Source organism: Dunckerocampus dactyliophorus, chromosome 16, assembly GCF_027744805.1.
Source record: "Dunckerocampus dactyliophorus isolate RoL2022-P2 chromosome 16, RoL_Ddac_1.1, whole genome shotgun sequence".
NCBI classification, from domain to species: domain Eukaryota; kingdom Metazoa; phylum Chordata; class Actinopteri; order Syngnathiformes; family Syngnathidae; genus Dunckerocampus; species Dunckerocampus dactyliophorus.
The window spans coordinates 17554107-17578147 of NC_072834.1; the positions used below are offsets into that span (position 1 = coordinate 17554107).

The following is a 24041-nucleotide window of genomic DNA, read 5'->3' on the forward strand; positions in this document are numbered from 1 at the left end:
GTGCTCTATCGAGCGTCACAACAGCGCGAACATACTTTCAATGGGCGTTTTGTGATCATCTCCGTGTATATTTATGTGCGTAAGTATATTTCCATCAATAAGCACAACCCTACTTCATTGTGGGGCTCATTTAAATGGTTCATTCTTTCAACTGACGTACAGTTTCTTGCATATTGGTACACGCTCGGTGGACCCTCCATAGTGCACTTAATTTGTACATCGTACCTATTTCTGACTGACAAAACTCTTTATCAATAATAATATATATAATAATAATCATGTATGATAATTATTATAACTGTCCACCTTGTTAATATTATGAACCTACTCAGAATGTGATAAAGGTTACTTGTTCAATGTTTTATGTTTTATTGATCTCTGCCAAAAACAGTACTGTATTGCTTCAATTCCGCATGGATTGTTGACTTGTATAAAGAAACTACAAGTTGAACTTCAGAGGCCATGGCCTCCAATTCACAAAATAGCAAACATATATTTTCCAAAAACAACATCTGGGATATTTAATGTCCATGCTGTGCATGTCAGCACACCTTTCTGTGTGATACAGGCCACCCTCTAGTAATACATAGTGTATAAAAAATATATATACAACTGTTTTATCCTTAAAATATTTATCTTATTCATGATTTGCTTTAGAAATATTTACAAAAAGCACAACAATAGCATATTCACAAAGAGAACTTATACAACAGAATTACTGTTATTTTGTTCCAAGTTCACGATAATCTATTACTTCAATGCTGTGTTTTTAATGCTTTTAAATTGTTTTTTGTCAGCATTCTATGGTTTTTGAGTTTATGTTTTGGACTGTCGCACATCTGTCCACTCCATCTTGGTGTTTTGCAGTGCCTGAGTCTTTTTCTCATCCACCTGCACGTAATCCACCCTGTGCTCGTCAGAGAGGAGAGGCTTCTGCAAGACAAACACAGTCATGAGGAGACGATAGCAAACTGAGGTAAGATCCATATTATGTCTAATCAACTGACTGCATTTGTGTCATTGATCATACAGTATCTTTCGCATTATACCTTCTGGACAGGAGAAGGAGATGCCGAGTTAAAATCCAATGACAAGTAGTCAATGTTTGATCTTCTTGGCCAAGGTTGAACAGCTGCATCAAAGGTGAGAGAGCCGTGCTGCCTCGACTCCTGCAGACAAAGAAGTAGTTGAAGTGTCATGAGTGTTCCAGGTACTTATGCCAGAAATCTATTCAAGTTACACCCATTACAACCTAAAAAAGCTATCCAGACCAGAGCCGGCTGACCCATTAGTGTCCAAACCTTTTCCACCAACTGAAAATCAAAAGATGCAGGGGGCCACTTTGACATTTTAATATATTTTAACACTTTTGTAAAAAGCAAAGAAAAATTTTTATTTACAGTTGTCCCTCCCTGAATACGGTTGAATATGGCCTATTAGTAGTTTTTAAAAAATGCATATTTAAGCAAATTGTAAGTACTCTTGGCCTAAATTAAGAATTTTGAAGCATAAAAATGGCTAAATGAACGAATATACAAATATAAGGCATTTAGAAGAAGTGATATGTAGCATAATGTCTCTGATTTGTGTGCACCTTTAAGGAGCGGGGGCCTGGGGAGTGACGCATGTGACGCCAGCTGGCTAGAGTTGGCAGTTGTGTTTAGCTGATTGTTAGCAACAGTGTCTTTGGTTAGCACTGTTGGGAGAGTATACTGGCATATGTTGTGGCTGACTGCAGCTCCTGTGTGAATGTTTACTGCATATGGTCACTAGGTGTCAGTAAAGTTACATTGATTCGACAATAGCCACCGCAGGAAATACGCTGTCAGTGCTAGTTTGAGTCTATGTTTAATCTTATTGATGTCTAAGACGTCATATTTTCTATTATTTCTACTATATTGGGGAATACGAGTGTAAAAGTGGCTATAGGGGTGTTATTTAATGTCTTGAGGGCTCTAATAATGCTAAAAAGCATATTTAGAAGGTCATAAACAGGTCTTCAATTCTCTAACTACAAAAATATTGTATTTATGAAGAAGGAATACGAATACTTTGTGGAAATTCACCTATCGTGGTCAGGTCCGGAACTAATTACCTATGCTAACAAGGGATTACTATTTCAGGACAAAGCTTTGTGTTAGTTATTAGTATCAACATTTCAGCTTTTTGTCTTCACATTCTGCCTTTTTCTCCAGATTTCAATTTTTTTTAATTTCTACATTCACAGTAATAAACAAGCCCCAGGCACTCACATTCACACACCAATGGACAATTTAATGTCTCCAATTAACCTAGCGTGCATATTTTTGGAATGTGGGAGGAAGCCGGAGTATGGGGAGAATATGCAAACTCCACACAGAGACGTTCCAACGGCGAAACAAACCCACGATCTCTTGATTTTGAGGCTACTATACTAACCAGTAGGTTACCGAGTGGCCCCTGAATTAGACAGATTCTAAAGACGCCATGGCCGCCAGGGGGTGCTACAAAATCGCGGAAAAAAATTCCCTTTCAGTGTAATTATTGTACAAGTAGTTTATATGATTAGGTATACAAATGAAAAAGCTCCCATTGATTCAAACGTTGGTTGTTTTTGTTTATAGTTATTCCTTTAAGTTATTCGTTCTAACTCGTTATTTAAATGTTGACTGCTATATTTATAATTTATTACTATTATTGTTATTTGTTGACTTATTTACAGTATTTTTTATTTGGAGGTAAGGGTATTTATATTGTATTTCAGATTTTTTCATGTAAATACAATTTCTTAAGCATGCAAATTGGATGACACATTGTCTTATCAAATCAGTGGTTCCCAAACTTTTCACAGTCGTGTACCACTGCAGACATTTGACTTGAAGCCACGTACCCCCTTCCTACCCACTTAAAAAACATAAAACCTTCATTAACTTGAAATATTGAACATGATTAATTGGTTAATTAATTTTGTAGTAAGTAAGTCATTCTGGTTCAAAAATTAGTATTTTGCATGGTCAAATTTTGACAAAAGTTTTACATGAGCACTGATAAATAAAAGTATTCGTCCTCAGTATCTTTTGTTTCAGCCGGATGTTGGATCCCTCCGTTTGAATGGGTTGAACTTGAGCTTCACTTTTGTCCACTTGCAATCGCTATGATTTAAGTCTGCATATTTAATATGACGCCAAATTGAGAGTTTAAACAAACATGATAAAGCAGTATCCAAAGTACAAAAATACATACAACCACTGATAAAACCTCGTTTTCAGGGGAATCCCCACTGTCTCATCCTGACATAATACATACAGTTGTGCTCATAAGTATTCATACCCCTGGCATTTTTTTGGTATTTCTTGTATATTTCTTTTCAGATTGCATTTATTCTACAAAAAAATTACATAAAAGGGTTGCACCAGGCTTTCACAAATACAGCATATGTATTTCTGTATTTCTGTAAGTCTCAGCCAGGCATGCAAGAAAATTGGCACGGGCGGCCACCATCAACCCTCGTATCACCACCAAGGAGATGTTACAGGGCTTCAGTGACAAAGGGGCCAGGATCTCAAGACAGACACTCCAGAGGACATTGAATAGGGCAGGACTCAACGGACGCCGACCATAGAAGACTCCACTCCTCAAACCCAACCACACAAAATCGCGTCTGGACTTCGCAAAACGTCACTTGGATGAAGAAGAGGCATTTTGGTTGTCGATTTTATGGTCGGACGAGATGAAGATGGAGCTCTTCGGACACAGAGATGTGGCTTACGTTTGGCGAAAGTGTCAGGATTAGCATGCTGCTCGGCTGCCCTCTTCTGTTCTTTCGTTGCAGCACATCCTACTCACCTCCTGGGGCCCTAATTGACGCACCTGCAGCCGATCTGGCACCTTTCTTATACCACAGGCAGACATCCGTTTGGTGCCAGATTGTTGCCAACCGTGCCAACTCAGGCTCCTCGCTGCAGTGCTCCTCAGCTCTAGTTGTGCTAAACCTTGAACTTGCTATTGCTAATCCTGTCATCTCCCTGCCTGTCCTTCCCGGCAGTGTGAGTGTTTTTCTGTTTAGCATTGTGCCTGCTTGGTTTTCAGCAGTGTCTTTTGTTCTTGTACTTTTGCATTTTTCTCTGCCTGATTTCCGGCAGCTCTCTTAGTTTAGTTATCTATTTTTCCCCGTGTTTATTCCGGGTGATTTTCTGTTTTGTATTCTTCAACTTTTTGCTATTTATTACTCCTGCCTCGTAATAAATAGTCCTTTTTTACCACATCCTGCTCTCGCGTCTTGGGATCCGAATTCCGGCTGACGCCGAACCCTAACAGAAAGAAGGGTGAAGCTTTCAAACCAAAGAATACAGTGCCAACTGTTAAGCATGGAGGCGGAAGCATAATGCTGTGGGGCTGCTTCTCAGCGAGTGGGACCGGGAACCTCGTTAAGGTTGACAGCATCATGAAGAAGGAACAGCATATCAAGATACTCCAGGAGAACATCAGACAGTCTGCTGCGAAACTTGGTCTCGGTCAACATTGGATCTTCCAACAACATAACGACCCAAAACATACCGCCAAAATAGTCAAGAAATGATTTGAGGAAAACCAAGTCAATGTTTTGGAGTGGCCAAGTCAAAGCCTGGACCTCAACCCCATCAAAAATCTCTGGAGGGAACTAAAGGTGAAGGTCATGGCAAGAAAACCCACCAATTTGAAGGACCTGGAGAGAATTTCGAAGGAGGAGTGGGCCAAAATTCCTGTGGAAACATGCCAGAACCTAGTAGTTAACTACAGGACACGTCTCGAATCTGTAATTGCAAATAAATGTTTTGCCATTGATTATTAAGTCATGTTATAGCAGGGGGTATGAATACTTATGAACATGACATTTTTTGTAAATTTGTGAAATACAGCACAAATAACAATGAAATTCCCCCCACAGAGCACTGAAGAACTTCATGCTCTGTCTCCTTCATTTCTGCTTTGGCTGTGAGCTCTGCGCTGTGAGGCAGTCAGGCGCACTTTTAATTGTCAGTGTTCAGCGCAAATTGTTTTTCATTTTCATTCACGTACCCCCTATGACAATAGGTGTTCCCCACTTTGGGAACCTAGGTTATAAATTAAATACAATAGTACAAACAATGCTACAGTATTTGACTGACGCCATACAAAACCTCGCCGATGGTGCCACATTGGGTAGAGTCGGAATCACAATCACATTTACCAAAAGGGTACAGTTTGCATCTTCGCCTCTTGGATTGTCCCCATTCTCAAAACGTCTTTCACGAGGTGAACACTTTCCCAAGAAGCTGAAACTACAGCAAATCAAAAATATATATTTGTTAAGCAAGCGACATATGAATAAATGGGTAATGTAAAAAGTAATTACTGTATACACAAATCTCAAGAGGGACATGTTCCTTTGCCTTACCAATTTCAATTGTTTACATTATAAATGATGTTCATAGCATGCATGCAGTTTCAGACACTCACCGCGATTCAGTCATTGTTCTGCCCAAAGGATAATGAGTTGGACATTCAGTGATTGTTGAGAGGCCTCTCAAGTCAAGGGGTGGGGGTCGAGCTGTGAACCCAAAAAGGACATGAATGTGCCCAGAAACATATACAGTAGGTGCGATATCTGCATTTGCAGCTGCATCTATCTTTTGCTAAGTGCTGAAGAAAAATCAGTCCATTGTTCCACTCACCTCTCCTCAAGGAAGGTTTGAGATGGCGATGTATAGGAGGAGGTGCGAGCTCTCCCTGTTGGCACACAATAGGGCTGAGAGTGTTTGTGGTCATAATGTTGCTGTTTGTATCAGGGAAGCTGACAAGGCTCATGGGGATGTAACCATCACATTCAACAATGGTAACAGAGGAAGATGGGGAACCCATGGGGACGTAGGACTCGTCTTGCTGACTTTGTACCCGTGCGGTATTTAGGCAGGACTTCTGAAAGACAGAGGTCACAAGGGAATCCAAATGTCACTATTTCCTGAAACGGTCGTGGCCAGGAGGCATTTATTACTCAGCTGCAAAGGATCATGGTAGCTGTGCTCTTTTAATTTTGGTAGATATCTGTTCCCTTATTAATTATTTTTTCCAGTCACAAACTCTTTTTAGGTCAGTGTTGAAATGTTTAACAGCTTTTGACAGAGACAGTACTATGTAAGCGTATGTAAATCACCAATGTGTGCCATATAAAATCTGGCCGGTTCTGCTTAGGGGAGTTGTGACAACTCAGTTGTCATGCCACACCTGGAAGCAAATTGACCCCTCCTTCAGCTAGACCCAAATTTGAATAGAAAAGAGCCAGCAGCTTTATAGACTGAGCTATTGTCTTACCAAATTTAGGGTCTGCCTTCTGTTCCCCGTTGATCTGCTGTCAGCATCTCCTAAAGAAAGATGTCATATGTTTTTTTATGTTCCCTACTGTACGGCCTAGATTACTTTCAATTAGATTTTCCTTTCAGAGCATACCTATTTTGAAATGGTCTAGGCTCGACAAAGATGTCCTCCGGAGAAGTAGTGCTTCATGTTTTGGGAAATGCTGTGTACTCATTGCCCTTGGCCTATGAATGTTTTCGTCTGACAGATGGTTAGGCTTAGGTGGCAGCGGAGGAGGTGTTTGTTGGTCATTCGCGGCCTCAAATGAAGCACAGGAGTATGGTTTGTCAAACTGGAAGACACTCATGGCGCAGAGATGTAGCGGGGAGGAGGAGGAAGGTGGTGCCACGGCTGTGCATGGGGCACTGAGAGGAAGGTTGCCCAACCTCCCAAGTGTGAAAGGAGATGGACTGAGACAAAACTGAGCCGAGGAATCACTGCAAGGAGGTGATGGTACAATGTCCTTGAAAGCATCCTCTGATGACTTCTGTTCCAAAGATGTCTCTGAATTTGAAAAGCTGTCATGTCTGCAGATGTGAGGAAGACAAAAATCAAACATTCCAAACTGTTTTTCATTTTGTCGTAGCTTTTTGTAGTGCTTGTACTTGCCGACAAGTGCTTCCACTCCCTGTCCCACATTGTGAAAGAACGAGATAGTCTGGTGGATGACTACAATCCTGTTGACTTGACAGAGACGCCTTGTCAGAGCCGTCACTTGACGACTGAAGCCATGTTGGGGTGCAAAGAAAACCTTCTTCTGAACTCCCTGTTGAGGAGTTGGATAGTAAACATGTTGTACAACCACTAGGGCAGGAGTGTTCAAACTTTTACTACCAGGGCCTGCAAGCTTTGTTTTATTAATAGTTATTAGTATCAACTAGGGATGTCCCGATCTGATCTTCAGGATCAGGATTGGCTGTCAATTGGATAATATCGGCTTCCGCCACGGGATCGGGCAAATCCGGTTGCCATATAATGTCCATAACTCTGGGCCACACTCCAACATGGTGGGTGCGGTAACGCGCCTCAAAATTGGTTGCCACTCGACTCCCGCCACCCGCAAGAAGAAGAAAATGGTCAATCGTGGCGGGGTTATCTTAGTTTAGCAGAGCATAGTGCAGCTGTGTGTGTGTGACTTGGGCTGGATGAGTACATTTTCACCGTGTTGTGTTTTACCGCTTTAATGTAAGCACCATTTTTACAATGCCCACCGATAACATGCAGGTTCTAAGTGAAAAAAGACAAGAGGCATGTTTATTCTTGCACCCAGCTCGTATCAACCGTCAATTGCCATTCTCAACACACATCTGGCCTTCAAGAGTGCTCTTTGTCACATTTGTCTGATTGTGTAAACAAAATAAGGGTGACATAAAAATATCTTACATTAATAACATGATTGGAATTACATCTGTAACTACATCTTCCTTAATCACAAGTACGGCATTACAGTTTGTTGAAGATTTTGTACCAATGTGTGCTGAGGCTGACATCACATTAGATAAGTTAGCCAAGCTCCATCCATTTCTGAATAACTGGACAAAATGGAAAGGATTTTGCATTTCATTCATGGAAATTTTATTCACTAACCCAAATAGCACATGCTCTATGCTGGTAAAATAAGTGGAAAAGGTACAACAATGAATTCTAAAAAAAAAAAAAATGAAACAGAAAAAACTGAATTTGGAATAAAATGTAAAAAATAAATTAAAATTAAACGGATTTCATAGGGACATAAAAGTTTGTTTAAAAAAAAAGTCATATATTCTAAATCACATTCTAAATCACACCACAAATTTATGTATAACCATGTAAAATGATTAGTCCTGAAAGTATTTTATATAACCATATTCAAGTCACAAATTCAAAAGATCGGTACCGAATCAGATCGGATCGGCAGCCAACAAATGTGGCTCAGGACATCCCTAGTATCAACATTTCAGATTTTTCTTTTTACATGTTGCCTGTTTGCTCTATTTTTATATTTTTTCCAGTTTTTTTTTGGTTTAATTTTATTTTTGCAATGTGCCACGGGCCAATAAAAAAAAAACAAGCTGTGGGCCACAAATGGACACACCTGCACATACAGTGGCCTAGAAGTGCAAAACACTTGAACAAACTGTAAAACACTTTAACATGTCAAAAAAATTAATTAACCAAAGGCGACACATAATAGTATTTCAGTTTATGCTGGAGCCTATTCCAGCTGACTTTGGGCGAGAGGCGGGGAACATCCTGGACTGGTTGCCAGCCAATCGCAGGGCACAAAGTACTTTGGCCGACCACTCCTGGGAAGGTTCACCACTGTTTTCACCATGTTTTCGCCATTTGTGGGTAATGGCTCTCACTGTGGTTCGCTGGAGTCCCAAAACTTTAGAAATGGCTTTATAACCTTTTCCAGACTGATAGATCTCAATTATTCTCAGTTAAGTTAGGTTTTTTGGGGGGGTGTAATCACTTTTTTACACAGGGCTATGTAGGTTTGGATTTTTTTCTCCCTTAATAATAACAGGTTTCATTTAAAAACTGTATTTTGTGTTCAGTTGTGCTGTCATTGACCATCCATTCATCCATCCATCTTCTACCACATATCCGAGGTTGGGGCGCGGAGGCAGCAGTCTAAGCAGGGAAGCCTAGACTTCCCTCTCCGCGGCCACTTTGTCCAGCTCCTCCCGGCAGACCTCGAGGCGTTCCCAGGTCAGTTGAGAGACATTGTCTCTCCAACTTGCCCTGGGTCTTCCCCGAGGCCTCCTACTGGTCGGACGTGCCCTGAATACCTCCCCAGAGAGGCGTCCGGTAGGCATCCTGACGAGATGCCCAAGCCACCTCATCTGGTACCTGTCAATGCAGAGGAGCAGCTGTTCTACTCCGAGTTTCTCCCGAATGACGGTGCTTCTCACCTTATTCAAGATTCAAGAGCAAAAAATAGAAAAAAGCGGGAGAGTGTCACAGAGACGTCTGCCACGGAGGGCGCCATCTCTAAGGGCGAGCCCAGCCACCCTATGGAGAAAACTCATTTTGGCCGCTTGTACCTGCAATCTTGTCCTTGTCCAATCTTGTCCCAGCTGCTTCACACTCGGCTGCGAACTGATTCAGTGAGAGTTGAAGGTCACGGCTCGATAAAGCCAGCAGGACCACATCATCATCCAGGGCCGTAAGGAACTCCAGGAGGATCTCATCAACCCCCGGGGCCCTGCCGCTGAGGAGCTTTTTGACAGATAGGCAAGCCCACCATGGAGTCCTTAAGCACTGTATCCTCATTGGAAGACGTGTTGGCGGTATTGAGGAGGTCTTTGAAGTATTGCTTCCACCGGTCCACAACATCTCAAGTCGAGGTCAGCAGCACACCATCCCCACCATACACACTGTTGATTGTGCACTGCTTCCCCCTCCTGAGACGGCGGATGGTGGTCCAGAATCTCTTCAAAGCCGTCCGGAAGTCGTTCTCCTCCCTTGACTGAGTGACTGCCAGAGTCGCAGACAACTTGGCCTGCCACCGGAGTTTCAAGGGCCAAAACGGCCCAATAGGACCCCTTCTTCAGCTTGACGGCATCCCTTACCACTGGTGTCCACCAGCTGGTTCTGGGATGACCGCCATGACAGGTACCGACCACCTTACGGCCACAGCTCCGATTGAGGCATGGAACATGGCCTCAATGCCTACCTCAGAACATTGTAAAAGCTCTCCCGGAAGTGGGAGTTGAAACTCCTTCTGTCAGATGCTCCCTACAGGCCTGCCAGGTCTGGCCAGCATCCTCCCCCACCATCGGAGCCAACTCACCGCCAGGTGGTGATCAGTCGACAGTTCCGTCCCTCTCTTCACCCGTGTGTCCAAAACATATGGCTGCAAGTCCAGTGACACAACCACAAAGTCAATCATCAAACTGCGGCCCATGTTGTGCTGGTGCCAAGTGCACATGTGGACACCCTTTTGATTGAACATGTTGTTTGTTATGGATAATCTGTGAAGTCCAATAACAAAGCACCTCTAGGGTTCAGATCAGGGGACCGTTCCTCTGTCCAATGATTTTTCCCTTCAGAGGGGTTTGTTGAGTCACTCATTGTCTGTTCCCTCACCTAGGACCTGTTTGTCATGGGTGACCCTACCAGAGGCATAAAAGCCCCTGACAAGGGACACTTAGCTCCGACAATCATCGGGACATGCAAACTCCTCCACAACGATAAGGTTGTAGCTCAGGGAGGAGGTTGTCAATGACCATCCATCCGCTTCATCCTCATTAGGGTCGCGGGGGCATGCTGGAGCCTATCCCAGCTGACTTCTGGCGACCAGCGGGGTACACCCTGGACTGGTCGCCAGCCAATCGCAGGGCACATATAGACAAACAACCATTTACACTCACATTCATACCTATGGACAATTTAGAGTCGCCAATTAACCTCACCTGCATGTTTTTGGGAATGTGGGAGGAAGCCGGAGTGCCCGGAGAAAACCACACGCACACGGGGAGAACATGCAAACTCCACACAGAAATGCCCAGGGGAGAATCGAACTCAGGTGTTCCTGATCTCTAGGCTGTTCCTGTATTGGCCAACGTGCTAACCACTAGACCACCGTGCGGCCCTGTCAATGACCAATATTTAAATATTTCAGATCATCAGACAATTTAGATAACAAAAATAAACGTTGTCATTGACTAATAGTTAAATTTTTTTGATGATGTGAAACATTTAAGTGTGACAAACGTGCAAAAAAAAAAAAAGAACTCAGGAAGGGGCCAACACTTTTTCACACCATTGTAACTTTAGCTACAATTGAAATTGTTGCCGGGTAGCTCATGAATGTGGAGGAAAAACAGACCACTGTGTCTACCGTTAGTGGCTATCAAAGACGTAAAATACAGTACATATGAATGGAGGAAGCCGAACGGTCGTACTTTGTGATGTAAAAAAGTAGCCATCATACTACGGCGACCTGAATTATTACTGAGCAAATTGCTAGCCATCTAGATCCTTGTCATGTATTGAATAGAGGGCAACAGTTGTGTCTGACGGGTAATTGTTTTGCATAATCGCTATAACAGAGTCATGTTGATAGCACATTAGCCTCATAGTTTTCCTTCTCATGCACATTTGCAGCCGAACGGAGACAGTGTTGCCAGGCCTTGCGAGAGAAACAAGCGACAAGCTATCTGAAAACAAGCCAAAAACAACAGGGAATTTGGGAATTTGCAAGCAACTTGACAAACACAAGCCCAAAACAACAAGCAACATGGGAATTTGCAAGCATCTTTACAAAAAAACAAGCCCAAATTTGCTTCTAATAAGTGTATCTGGCAATGCTGGCTGAGATGCTGAGTTTATATGTGAATGTGACGTAACAGATCAACCAGCAAAGCCAAACATTTACCCATGCTGAAAGGAGCATAAGCGCCATCTAGCACTTTGGGAGGCACACAGCGTATGGTTGCAGTGGAGATATAGGCGTATAAACAGGAATGTCACACTGAGGTGTGAAAAATGGAGAAACTAAATTATTTCAGTAATCTAGTAATTTAGTGCATGGAAACGTACTGACAGTTTGTTAAAGTGTTTGTTAGTGTTTTGCACCTCACACCATAGTGACAAGAATGACACCATAAGGTAAAAGAGTGCAAGTGACAAAAAAACAGGCAAAGAGCTCATCCATAAACATCAGGTGAGTAAAAAAAAAAAGTATGTTTTTTTGTAGAAACATGAAATAAAAAAGATGAGCTGTCTCTCTATTCTCTCTTTTATTTATATAACTCCCACACATTTTGTCAAGTTGGCTCTCCTTCAGAAAGTCAAGGCCATCTCTCCAAAAAGTCTCTGCAGGCTTTCATAAAAGATTTGCACCGTTTAATAGACGGATGCATGCGCTTGCGTGTGTGTAACAAGCTTGTTTTTGGCCCATTGTCTACTTTGAAAAGCGTAAATTCCAAACAAGCAAACAAAGCAAACGTATGTGTCTGCGTGCTACTGGAATGATATCAGCAACAATTCAGCAGTTGCTCTATCTTTCTTATACAGATGACAACCTTCTAACAGACACACTCACATGGCCTTGACATGCTTGTAGTTAAAGCAACAGTAAGTAACACAGCCTGCTTGAAATTTGTAAAACAGAATTACAAGTAAAGGCCCAGTCACACCTTGACGATTTAGCTAGCGTACGCCAATGTATGAAAAATTTCACCAATACGCTAGCGTACGTCGAATAAGTTATGGGTAAGTTTTGTATAAGTTAAGAGCACACTGAAGCACGCCGGTATACGTCGTAGTACGTCCGAGTTGTCCAAAAATTTTGTGCATGCACAAAACTTTTCGACGTATGTCAACGTATGATTCATACGTCTCGCATACGCGTGCAATAAGTTTTGCGATCGTTGACGCCCGTTCACACACATTATTTGTAAGTTACGCACAAGTCGTAATACGTCAACATACCTTGAGACAAAACTGTGTCTTCTTGGCTCGCTTCTTGGCTAGGGTTGGCTCAGAGGAGATGGAGATAAATTACAGATAAAGTACATTATGCGATGCCTTGAAGGATATTTATACTGTATTGCTACATGCTTGACCAGTAGAGGGCACTGTGACACAGGGAATGAACCTGCGTCATCTCCATCACAGTGAGAGTGGGAGGGGGAGGCTGTGGGTGGTGATGGATACCTCTGCCCTGATACTTCTTGGCAGCGGTCTTCGAAATTTTCTTCGGCATGATGGTGATGTTGACACTGCGATGTCTAGTGAGGTGAGTCATCAAGTCGCAGCCTTTTTATAGGCTACGGCACGTCATCTTCGGCCATACGCTGCCATGTGGTTTGCATAAGTTAGACTGGTATTGGGCATAAGTTGTGAACGCCGGCAACACGCTACGCATTCGTTGGTATTAGTTGTCTATAAGTTATAGAAACGTTCTATATAAGTTACTAATACGTCATGTACATGTATACGTCGAACTCGTTATGAATACACTATGTATACACCCAAAATTGGAAAAAAACGTCGGCAGTTCAACGTATGCCATCAAAATGATCACGTCAGGCATGCGCTGCCTAAATCATCAAGGTGTGACAGGGTCCTAACGAAGTTAATATATGAAAAACAAAGCACGTCATCTGACAATTTCTTAGAGTTTTAAATCTGCCAACAAGAAAATAAAGTTGAAATGGAATCATTATGTGGAAAAATAATTTGTGTTTGAATTTCCTGTCATCACAAAAATATTTTTTTTCTTTTTTGTAATTCCCAAAGACTCCCAGCAATGATTCTAAGTGACATGTCATTGAACACAGTGTTGCTCAACTTCTTCACTGGGACAAGGAGGGTAAAGTGATGGAGAGACAGGGCTGCTGCTGACTCATTTGTTGTTAAATCTGGTAAATGAGGGAGGGACAACTGATTCAATAATACATGCTAAAATTTTACCTGTGCTGGTTAAAAAAGAGTGAGATGGAGGTTAACAGAACATGCTAACACTCTGCTATCTTATTTCATTGGACATGAGGTGGCCAGTTTACTTTTGGTCAATGTGATATTTAACTGTTACTACCAAATACAAGAGATTGTTCTGTTTTCTCACTATATAAAAAAAAATCACAACCAGATACCAAAATTATTTACCTATTCAGTGGGGCCCCTGTCAGCCATGGGCTCTCGGAATTGTGCTAACTTTCCCCCCTTTACTGCGCCCCTGCCGGTCACTACTAGGGGTCTGTAATGTTACATTGATGAGACATTACCAGCATTAAGTCAGCCATGGATGAAGAGTTTGACATGACATAGTGAAAAAAATTCTTCTCCCATTATGTGTGGCACAGTGGTATGTTTTTGGCTTCTTGCTTTGTCCTTCTTCCCCACTCAGTTTCAAACCAATTCTTAAGTTTAGAACAGTATCTAAACTACGGCCTGCGGGCTAAATGCAGCCCGCAATCCATTTTTAACTGGCCCCTGTCAAAAACTAAAAATATAATGCACTATGGCCCGCATAAAACATGTACTTAACTGTCTTGTACTTCTTAGTTTGAACACTAGGTGGCGCTGCAGTCTTGAACAAGGTAGTTCCTCCACAAAGAAAGTGATTACTGAATAAAAATTGGAAGACTAAGCAGAAATGACGAACCAATGAGGCGCAAGTTTGAAAACCAGTGCTGTGCGTAGGGCCCTATGATTGTCGCGTTGGTGGAATCAACTGTTAAATGTGGCATCTCGCAAAACTTGACTTATTGCGAATGAAATGCTGGCATTATGAGGAGAAGGAACATTTGTGTGGGGAAATATTTCCCCAGCAGACTCCTCATTCATGATGGTATTTCGGCACGAACCTGCCCCTCCCTAAAGTGGACACCTGTCGGCAAAATAATTTGGAAAGTCAGAGACCCAGAGTCAGAGCATGCTAGTGCAACTCAGGCTCAAAGAGTGTGTTTACAATGTGTTGTGTTTGCCACTTGTTAATAAATTGATTGGAATTTCCTTACGACTATGTCTTCCTTAAAAACAAGCAAGGGCATTACAGTTTGTGATTTGTTTATGAGATGAGAATCAGCATCTACAAGTCCGAGTCCATGGTTCTTGCCCGCAAAAGGGTGGAGTGCCATCTCTGGGTTGGGAGTGAGATCCTGCCCCAAGTGGAAGAGTTTAAGTACCTAGGGGTTTTGTTCACGAATGAGGGAAGGATAGAATGCGAGATCAACAGTGATGATCAACAGTCTGCAGTGATGTGGACTCTGCATCGGTCTGTTGTGGTGAAGAGGGAGCTGAACCCAAAGGCAATGCTCTCAATTTACCAGTCAATCTATGTTCCTACCCTTATCTATGGTCATGAGCTTTGGGTGGTGACCGAAAGGACAAGATTGTAGGTACAAGTGGCCAAAATGAGTTTTCTCTGTAGGGTGGCTGGGCTCTCCTTTAGAGATAGGGTGAGAAGCACTGTCATACGGGAGAAACTCAGAGTAGAATCGCTGCTCCTCCGCATTGAGAGGAGCCAGATGAGGTGGCTCGGTCATCTGGTCAGGATGCCTCCTGCACGCCTCCCCAAGGAGGTGTCCAGGGCACACCCGACCAGTTGGAGTCCTCGGGGAAGACCCAGGACATGTTGGAGAGACTAAGTCTCTCAACTGGCCTGGGAACGCCTCTGGAGCCGCCAGGAGAAGCTGGCTGAAGTAGCAGAGGAGAGGAAAGTCTGGGCTTCCCTGCTTAGGCTGCTGCCCCCGTGACCCAATCTTGGATAAGCGGGAGAAGATGGATGTTTGTGGCTTGTAGCGATGTGTGCAAAGGCTGACATCTCATTAGACAACCTGGTTTCATTGAGGCTGAATCTGTGCATAAGATTACGCCCCTTCTACCAGGCGACGACTCAAACCGGGAGAACATGTGCCGAGTCCGGATGCAGGCTGGTAGGGACGGCGGTATGCCCGTGTGACATCGTTGGAGCTAATTAGCTGAGCTAACGTTTTGCACCATTGTTGTTAAAATGGTATTGTAGCAGTAACACTGGCAAAGCACAACATTGACAAGTTGCATGCTTTGAGGAACAGAAGCAAAACATGTCCACTTTTTTATTTAAAATGAAAATCATTCAATTACCCGTACTTCAATAAACAATCTATTGCATGGATGCTTAACAGTTACAAAACAGTGCACAGTTTTTAGTACACGTTTCTTTTTTCTTTATTAATTCCAGGGGTGAACAAAGTGCGGTCTGGGGGCCATTGGCGGACAGCCACTCCTTTTTTATTGGGCCACAGCACATTATAGAAATAAAATGAAACAAAAACAGCAAAAATGGGGAAAATAGAGCTAAAGGCACCATGTAAAGAGAAAAAGCTTGAATGTTGCAAATAACACAAATCTTTGTTTTTAATTATACTGGATGTTCAACCTTTTTACAAAATATATATTTTTAAAAACATATACAAATATCAAAGCGGCCCACATCTTTTGACTTTTCAGTATGCGGCCGTCTGTGGAAAAAGTTTGGACACCCCTGATTTCAAATAAATAAATTGGAGGCTAACTAGCTCTTGTTAAAGCGGCGGCTGTCTCTTCTGTCACTTCAGAGATCCCGTAACCTTTGCGTAAGCAGTGCGCAATGTGGTTTAAACAAAGCTCGCAGTATTGTCGGAGGGTGTGTGTGGCTGTAATGTTAGACTGGCTGTTCTGTATATCAAAAATATACAAAAATCATAGTAAGGATGGATGATAGGCTGATTTTGTTCTCTTTTTTTTTTTAAATGCTTTGCGATTGACCCACATTATGTTCAAGACACTTGTATCTCGGTAAGTGCTACTTTCACATGTTACATTGAAGCAGTGTGAAAATTATATTTTACCTGCTTCCTCTTGGTTGCCAAACTGGCAAATGTGACTGATACTGCTGATCCAGCTGTTCATCTCCTCTTCAGTTTTGGCCACCAAGTAGAAAATGCGAGCAGAGGTCTTCACCACAAAGAGATGCTTCTCTCCGAAGTCTCGCTTGATCCCTAGCTGACCGTTGAGCATTTCCACCTCGCACTCTTTCAGATCAATGGTGCGGATTGGCTTTTTGGAACTCTTACTCTGGTAGTATTCCAGCACATCGGGGTTCCCACTCATGCGGCCTCTTCGCAGGACAAACCAACGCTTTCTCCATGCCTGAAGGAGAGAACAAGAATTGCAAATAAAATTTTAGGTACGGATATTGACGTTACACCAACTCCCTTCTCCCCATCATTACTATTTTCATCATGACCGGTCATGAGAACTGGATCGCAGCTTACTTGGCAACTTTAAATTCAATTGTTTGCCTGTGATATGCTCACTAAGCGGAACCTTTGCTCAAATTCCCCGCAAAGAAGAGGAAGTTGACTGTATTCAGCAGAAAATGTATAACACCAAGCAATACCGAAGCACTTACACAGAATTGATGACAGCTGTCTAATCAGGACACCCTAAAAACGTAATATTACAACAGACCATTTACATGAGATCTACTGTACATGTTATCTAGGACTCCTGAGACCTCAGTGCATTTGGGATGCACTTCAGTCATTTAGAAAAATTTATTAGAACATTAATGCTGCATGAAAGCAAGGATGTTTTTTCACACTTGGTTTTGTGGTTTCATTCTCATCAAGCTTTTTCTTTGTGTGTGGGTAATCTGCATCTGCACATGTCGGTTAGTACCAGGAAATGGTAAGACACACCGCAATTACTGCAAACATTTATGGGGAAATAATAACTATACTGATCATCTGACCTTTTCAAAGTTTTAAATACAGATTTGTGTGTGTTTTTTTTATATTAAAGGTGGCTTGGTGGTTTGTTTTTGCTTGCAGTTGCTCTCATAGTGCGTAGGGTTGTGTCCTCTAAAGAGTGTAACGTAACACTATTATCTCTATCGAAAGTGGCACCCTAAGCACACCCCTCCATCTGCAATTTACATACGCTTACAAAAGAAATTGAATGGCATTGTTTTTACTGTTGTCAAATAAAAAATTAATAACTCTGAAATGCAATATACAGTAGATACCCTTACCACAAAATAAAAATCCTGCACATAAGTCAATAAATAATAATAGTAATAAATTTAAAAATACAACAACCAGCATCAAACAATTTAAATAACTACACAGTTTGCGCACAATATATAATCTACATTTACACTATGCAATACCTACAGTAACTACTGTATATAAAAAAGTAAATAAAGTAGCTATAAACAAAAGTACATTAAGTACATATTTAACTCAAGGATTGATATTTTCTGTATTTTATTGCCTCATTGTATATTTTAATTAATGAATTTGCTGTATTGTAAAGCGCCTTTGTGTTTTAGAAAAGCGCTTATAACAAATTGTATACCCCCGCGACCCTAATGAGGAGAAGCGGCATAGAAAATGGATGGATGGATGGATGGATGGATGGATGGATGGATGGATGTATTATTATTATTATTTATTATATATTTTGAATATATAAATATGAGGGCTGTCAAAAATAGCGCATTAGCGGCAGTAGCTAATTTATTTAATTAAGTTAAAATGTTTTGCATAATTAATTCATGCACGTCATGCCAAGCCACACCTCTCTTTTATGACGGCAGACGGAGCACAATAGCCTCCCCACACCGAGGCTGGCACTTTTTCCTAACTTTATTTTGACCTGAACACATCAACAGCAGTTTAATGCCAACACCATACACTGTATATGCATCTTCAACTCACAAACATGGCTCTTGTCCGCTTGTCATCGGAATGACACGTCCTCATTGTAACTAGATGACTGCGAGGTGCATTCACGGAGACTCCGAATATCACAACAACATCTTATTATGTGGGGTCTATATAAACAGAAAGACCAAGTCAAGCAGTAAGTGGATATTCTTATCATTCACTAGCATAACTCTTTCTGCGAAAGTACAATTTGCTGCGTTTCAAGTATGCTTGGAAAGCCCAGAAAATCTACACTCGAAACATGAATTCAGCTGAAATCACACTGTGTCTTTGAAATGTTCTGCTCCTAAGAGACTAGTGTTAGGCAAATACATTTTCAGACATGTGCGGTACCTTTTAGCTTGAGGTACATTTTCAGTTCCTTTGGAGCAGTTACATACATTAAAAAATATATGTATATACAGTGGTGTGAAAAAGTGTTTGCCCCCTTCCTGATTTCTTATTTGTAACACAACTGAAAAAAATGCAGTTTTTAAATGAAACTTTTTATTATTCAGGGCCACCCTTAGCAGCAGCAACTGCAAACAAGCGTTTGCGATAACTTGCAATGACTCTTCTTGTAGCGCTGTGGAGAAATTTTGCCCCACTTATCTTTGCAGAATTGTTGTAATTCAACCACATTGAGGGTTTTCCAGAATGAGCCGTCTTTTTGAGGTCATGCCACAGCATCTCAATAGGATTCAGGTCAGGACTTTGACGAGGCCACCCCAAAGTCTTCATTTTGTTTTTCTTCAGCCATTCAGAGGTGGACTTGCTGGTGTGTTTTGGATCATTGTCCTGCTGCAGAACCCAAGTTGGTTTCAGCTTGAGGTCACAAACAGATGGCCGAACACTCTCCTACAGGATTTTTTGGTAGACAGCAGAATTTATGGTTCCAATTATCACAGCAAATCTACCAGGTCCTGAAGCAGCAAAACAGCCCCAGATCATCATATGACCACCACCATATTTTACTGTTGGTATGATGTTCTTTTTCTGAAATGCGGCGTTACTTTTGCCTCTTGTAATTGGACACCACCTTCCAAAAAGTTAAACTTTTGTCTCATCAGACCACAGAGTCTTGGGGATCATCAAGATTTTCTGGCAAAATTGAGACGAGCCTTAATGTTCTTTATATACAGTCAAACCTGTCTTAGCAGCCACCTTTATAGAACAGCCACCTGCCTATAGCAGCCACTGAAAAATCCCCCGCAGCAAATTTACATGTTATAGACCCTGTGTATAGCAGTCACCTGTCCAACGCGGCCAGCGGCCACCCATTTTGTCTCCCTTGGTCAATATCTGATCTGTCGTATGTAGACTTTAATTACTGAGTCCTAGCTTAGTCACAATCATTCACAAGATCCACACAAACTGTCAGTTGTTCCACATAAAAAAGCCGTCTTCTTTTGAGCTTGCTATTTCCTGGTCAAACATGTAACTTTAAGAGCATTTGCACCAAAACATTACCGCAAATAAGGCTGGGAACAGGACGTGCTCCCAGCGACGCTACAATAAAAAAAAAACATACGCTAGCATGCATGCAGCAGCGGGAGCAAAAGTGAGTTCGGTTGTACTTAATTGAAGTATTTTAGAATGTACTCACGTTACTTTTCATCAATCCTCATCTCCAAATCCATCAAAGTCCTCATCTTCTGTATTTGACACAAACAAAGCCGTCTTCTTTTCCGTTCGCTACTAGTCTGTTAGCTTGTCAGTGTTATTCAGCTCCGAAGCAAAGAAGGAAACTTCTCATGTTTCTTCTGCCAACTTTATTTATTGAACGCGGCCACCAGACAGCAGCTCAGAACACACACACATCTCTCAGCATCGTCTCTCCTTCCTGCTTGCCCACAAGGCAAAGGTTAAACAAGCCCCACTACATAGCTGTCCAGCCAATGCCTGTAACAAGTGACACCGTTTATTTCCTGGTGTGCACTGGTCAATACTGTAATGCCGCTTGTTGTGGGGAAGGAGAGACTCACGTCGCCGATGCACTTTAATGGCTTTATTAAGAGCGGAGAACACTGCAGGACTTTACATCCACGCCAACATAAACACACTTCCCAACTCTCTCCAAACTCACAGCTACCACTGAGCCTAGCTGTCCTGCTCGGGACGTCCACCGTCGTAATTAAAGTCTACACACGACGGCTTCATTGATTGAAAAACTAAACTTTTTTGTGCATGAAGCTTCTACTTGAGTTGGTAATTTGGCCACTATATGCAGTCAGATATTGACCAAGGGAGACAAAATGGGTGGCCGCTGGCCGCGTTGGACAGGTGACTGCTATACATTGGATCTATAACATGTAAATTTGCTGCGGGGGATTTTTCAGTGGCTGCTATAGGCAGGTGGCCGTTCTATAAAGGTGGCCGCTAAGACAGGTTTGACTGTATATATATATATATATATATATATATATATACTGTATATAAAGTCACTTATTTGTTCATATAACGCACACAGAACTTTGAGTGTAAGGTAATTGCCTTTCAGACATCAACCAATCAGAGAACGGTGTGAAGTGAATCTAAAATCTGATTGGTTAAAGAAACAGCCCCATTTCCAAGTGTTGACGTGACACCGGCCAACACTACTGATTCTGAAGGCCCTGGGCAAGTTAGATCGACATGGCTATACATAGACGCTGAAATCTGATTGGACAAACACATTTAACACGTACTGGAAGCAGTGCAACCAAGGGACACTCTACAAAATGTAGATATTAGACTGTTTCATGGAACAAATACTAGAACTGAAGCTGTAAATGTAGGTCAGTGCTTCTGATGGTGTTTAGGCCAGCAGAGAAGGCCTTGCTGTCCTTGACTGCACACCACTGAGATACAGGTAGTTATTTTAACTGTTTGAGTCACACCTCAGCCCTATGAATCATATTGGCCCCCTGTAAGTCATCCTCCATGAACCAGGAAGTATTCTGCTAAAAAACAGACACATTGTAGTTATGCATGGTCATGAAAACAACAACCTGTAGGAATTTTGTATTGTACTTTTATGCTCAGCCATGGTGGACGTTTGTGCTCTAACTAGTTGATATTGATGTATTTAGGAGAAGCTATATTAAAGCAAGATGACAACCTCTAATAGAAGTGTGACTAAGACAACAGACATTTCCATAGCAACGTGAGCATTTGAATACTCAGGCAGATAGCACACAAGCAGAACTTGTGGCCTCAAATAAGTTTCTTTTTCTCGCCTTGAACGACCATACACCTCCACCCACCCTTTCCTCACACTTGTTTTGATGAACGTCCCTACTTCTCCTCCTCCTTGCACAGAGGAAGTGTAAGCAGCCCATCATAAAGCGGGACTATTTCTGCTTGCTGCTCATGACTGATGTCTAGCCGTGCTGACATGACTTCCCATGTTTCACAATCCATGTACTCCTTGCACCGAAAACATGAGTGGCGAAGCCCATCATCACATGATCCCACACAACGGCACACCAATCAAAGACTGTGTGATGTTAACCATATTGTTTGTTGCACAAGTTGTTTTTCATGATTTGTGATTTATTGTCATAATTGCATATGGTCACAATAACAGCATGAATAAGAATAGTGGGTGATGGCCGTTAACAAAAAAACCTGAATATATTTTCAAATCCTTATTAATATACAGAGTACCCACATGCAAGGCATACACACACATACACACACACACACACACACACACACACACACACACACACACACACACACAGCTTAGCTCAAGGTTCAGTAGCACAGCAGGGCATTTCTACTGCAATGCTGGAAGACAAAAACAAGTGTCCAGCTTGTGCTTCTACTCACAAATCTCTTCAGTTTCTTCTCCGGGGGAGATTTAATGAGCCAGCCAGTGCAGACCACATCCCCAGCGCTCATCTTGACTGCAGAGCGTATTGTCCTCTTTGCTGCTGCTGCTTCTGCTGCTGCTGCTGTGAAACTGAGAGCAGTGCATAGCATATCCTGTGTTCTGGTATTCAAGCCCAGCCACTCCAAAAGGAGGAAGTCAAGAAATTGATTACACTGACAGCGAGAAGGGGAGTGCGAATCATCAGCTTATGTTACCTAGAAGGGATAAAGAGCTTCACGTTAAAACATTACTTTAAAATTAAGCCTTGTCTCATGTTGTCAAAAAGCTTCATTATCTCTGTCATATGACCTTTGAGAAGATGCCATATGACATAAAATTCTAATGATATTACACTTAAAGCTCAGCCATCATTGGTTAATAATATGGATTGAAGCTTGGATAAATATCCAGTTTAGTTAACTTACTTTTAAGCATCTCCTTTTTATGAAGGCCCATCCAGGGTGAGGCAATGCAAACTAGTCTAGGTGTGCATGCACCCACTTGCTTTCCCAGAAGGACCAGATGGTATTGTATGAAAACCACGTCCATATATATATTTTTATGTCAATTTAAATTAAGGCTGCAACGAATGTTTATTTTCTTAGTCAATTAATCTGAAGATTGTTGTTTGGATTAATTGAGTAATCACTTAGGCCCGAGACAGACCAAGGGGGTATTCTATGAAAGTAGTTCAACCAACCCAGGCTTTGTGCTCAAGATGCAGCTCAACAGAACCTAAAATCTGCAATCAGACTTAATTGATCCCATGACCGTGATTATCAACTTACTTTGTCAAGTCCGGTTTTCAGCTTATTCTATATATATTATTATTCTATATACAAGATGCACAAGTAATTATTACGGCGCGTTATGAAAAGTTCCCAAAAGATTATGACTGGTAAAAGCAACACTGTCGCCACCAGTAGAGCAAGGGAGGACTGCTGGCATGCCAGCATGCAGCTTGTGAATGCACAAGTCCATCCATTCATCCATTTTCTATGCCATGTCTCCTCATTAGGGTAGCGGGGGTATGCTGGAGCCTATCCCAGCTGACTTCAGGCGACAGGTGGGGTACACCATGGACTGGTCGCAAGCCAATCACAGGACACATACTGTAGAATGCGCAAGTCAACACTGATTATTATACTAACTATACCTACTAGTCTTTTCATTTATCAACGCTCAACATTGCACAACTTTGACATATTAACACTTATCCATTGAAAAAAAAATAAATTGGAGCAACAACTGTCTTTTTTCATCTTTGAAATAAAGTCAATATTGTTTTTAAATGCTGTATCTCATTGTTACCACGACAAGGCAGTGTTGACATAGATGGCAGTGTTGATGTGTTGTGATGACCTTTTTAATTTGTGACAATTTTTTCCTTGTTAGAGCAAATCAGTGTTTTCTTCCAGTTCAGTGATGCCTCAGAGTGCCTACTCCTCCAGCAAATACTGTAATATAAGACTTTCGGTCTCATGCAAGGATTGCTGTGACATATGTGTCTTTAACGTTGACCTAATTATTAATATTTCATCCATCCATCCATTTTCTATACCGCTTATCCTCTTTAGGGTCGCCAATTAACCTAAGCTGCATGTTTTTGGATGTGGGAGGAAACCGGAGTACCCGGAGAAAACCCACGCACACACGGGGAGAAC

The 24041-nt window shown here is 41.9% G+C and overlaps 1 protein-coding gene and 1 long non-coding RNA gene across 7 annotated transcripts; one reads left to right on the top strand and one right to left on the bottom strand.

Moving 5' to 3' along the window:
* The first annotated feature begins 19 nt into the window (after positions 1 to 19).
* On the top strand, positions 20 to 19565 carry LOC129168644 (uncharacterized). Of its 4 annotated transcripts, none has more exons than XR_008566309.1 (5): positions 20 to 79; positions 868 to 976; positions 1061 to 1210; positions 16595 to 16608; positions 16734 to 19565. It is a non-coding gene; the product is annotated as an uncharacterized LOC129168644 (long non-coding RNA). The 4 variants fall into 4 exon arrangements; XR_008566311.1 differs by having other exon boundaries at positions 1061 to 1143; XR_008566308.1 differs by having other exon boundaries at positions 16595 to 19565.
* gab3 (GRB2 associated binding protein 3) lies at positions 207 to 22462 on the bottom strand. 3 transcript variants are annotated; one of them, XM_054754119.1, is made up of 11 exons: positions 22335 to 22438; positions 18534 to 19379; positions 16662 to 16962; positions 6961 to 7117; positions 6445 to 6878; positions 6310 to 6359; positions 5673 to 5916; positions 5458 to 5548; positions 5189 to 5279; positions 1050 to 1169; positions 207 to 933 (listed from the first exon to the last, which is right to left on the bottom strand). In XM_054754119.1, exons 2-11 carry the CDS (start codon positions 18576 to 18578, stop codon positions 817 to 819), a joined length of 1650 nt encoding a protein of 549 aa, XP_054610094.1. In that variant the 5' UTR covers positions 18579 to 19379; positions 22335 to 22438; the 3' UTR covers positions 207 to 816. The 3 variants fall into 3 exon arrangements, with proteins under 3 accessions (XP_054610094.1, XP_054610092.1, XP_054610093.1); XM_054754117.1 differs by lacking the exon at positions 18534 to 19379 and having other exon boundaries at positions 22335 to 22462; XM_054754118.1 differs by lacking the exon at positions 22335 to 22438 and having other exon boundaries at positions 18534 to 19605.
* Positions 22463 to 24041: the final 1579 nt, after the last annotated feature.

Excerpts from the sequence above, each read along its gene's own strand:
- gab3 (XM_054754117.1), bottom strand. The coding sequence starts at position 22,406 with ATGAGCGCTGGGGATGTGGTCTGCACTGGCTGGCTCATTAAATCTCCC. Across the intron at positions 6,360-6,444 it reads CCTAGACCATTTCAAAATAG|GAGATGCTGACAGCAGATCA; the intron begins GTATGCTCTGAA and ends ATCTTTCTTTAG. Across the intron at positions 5,280-5,457 it reads AGAACAATGACTGAATCGCG|TTTCAGCTTCTTGGGAAAGT; the intron begins GTGAGTGTCTGA and ends GATTTGCTGTAG.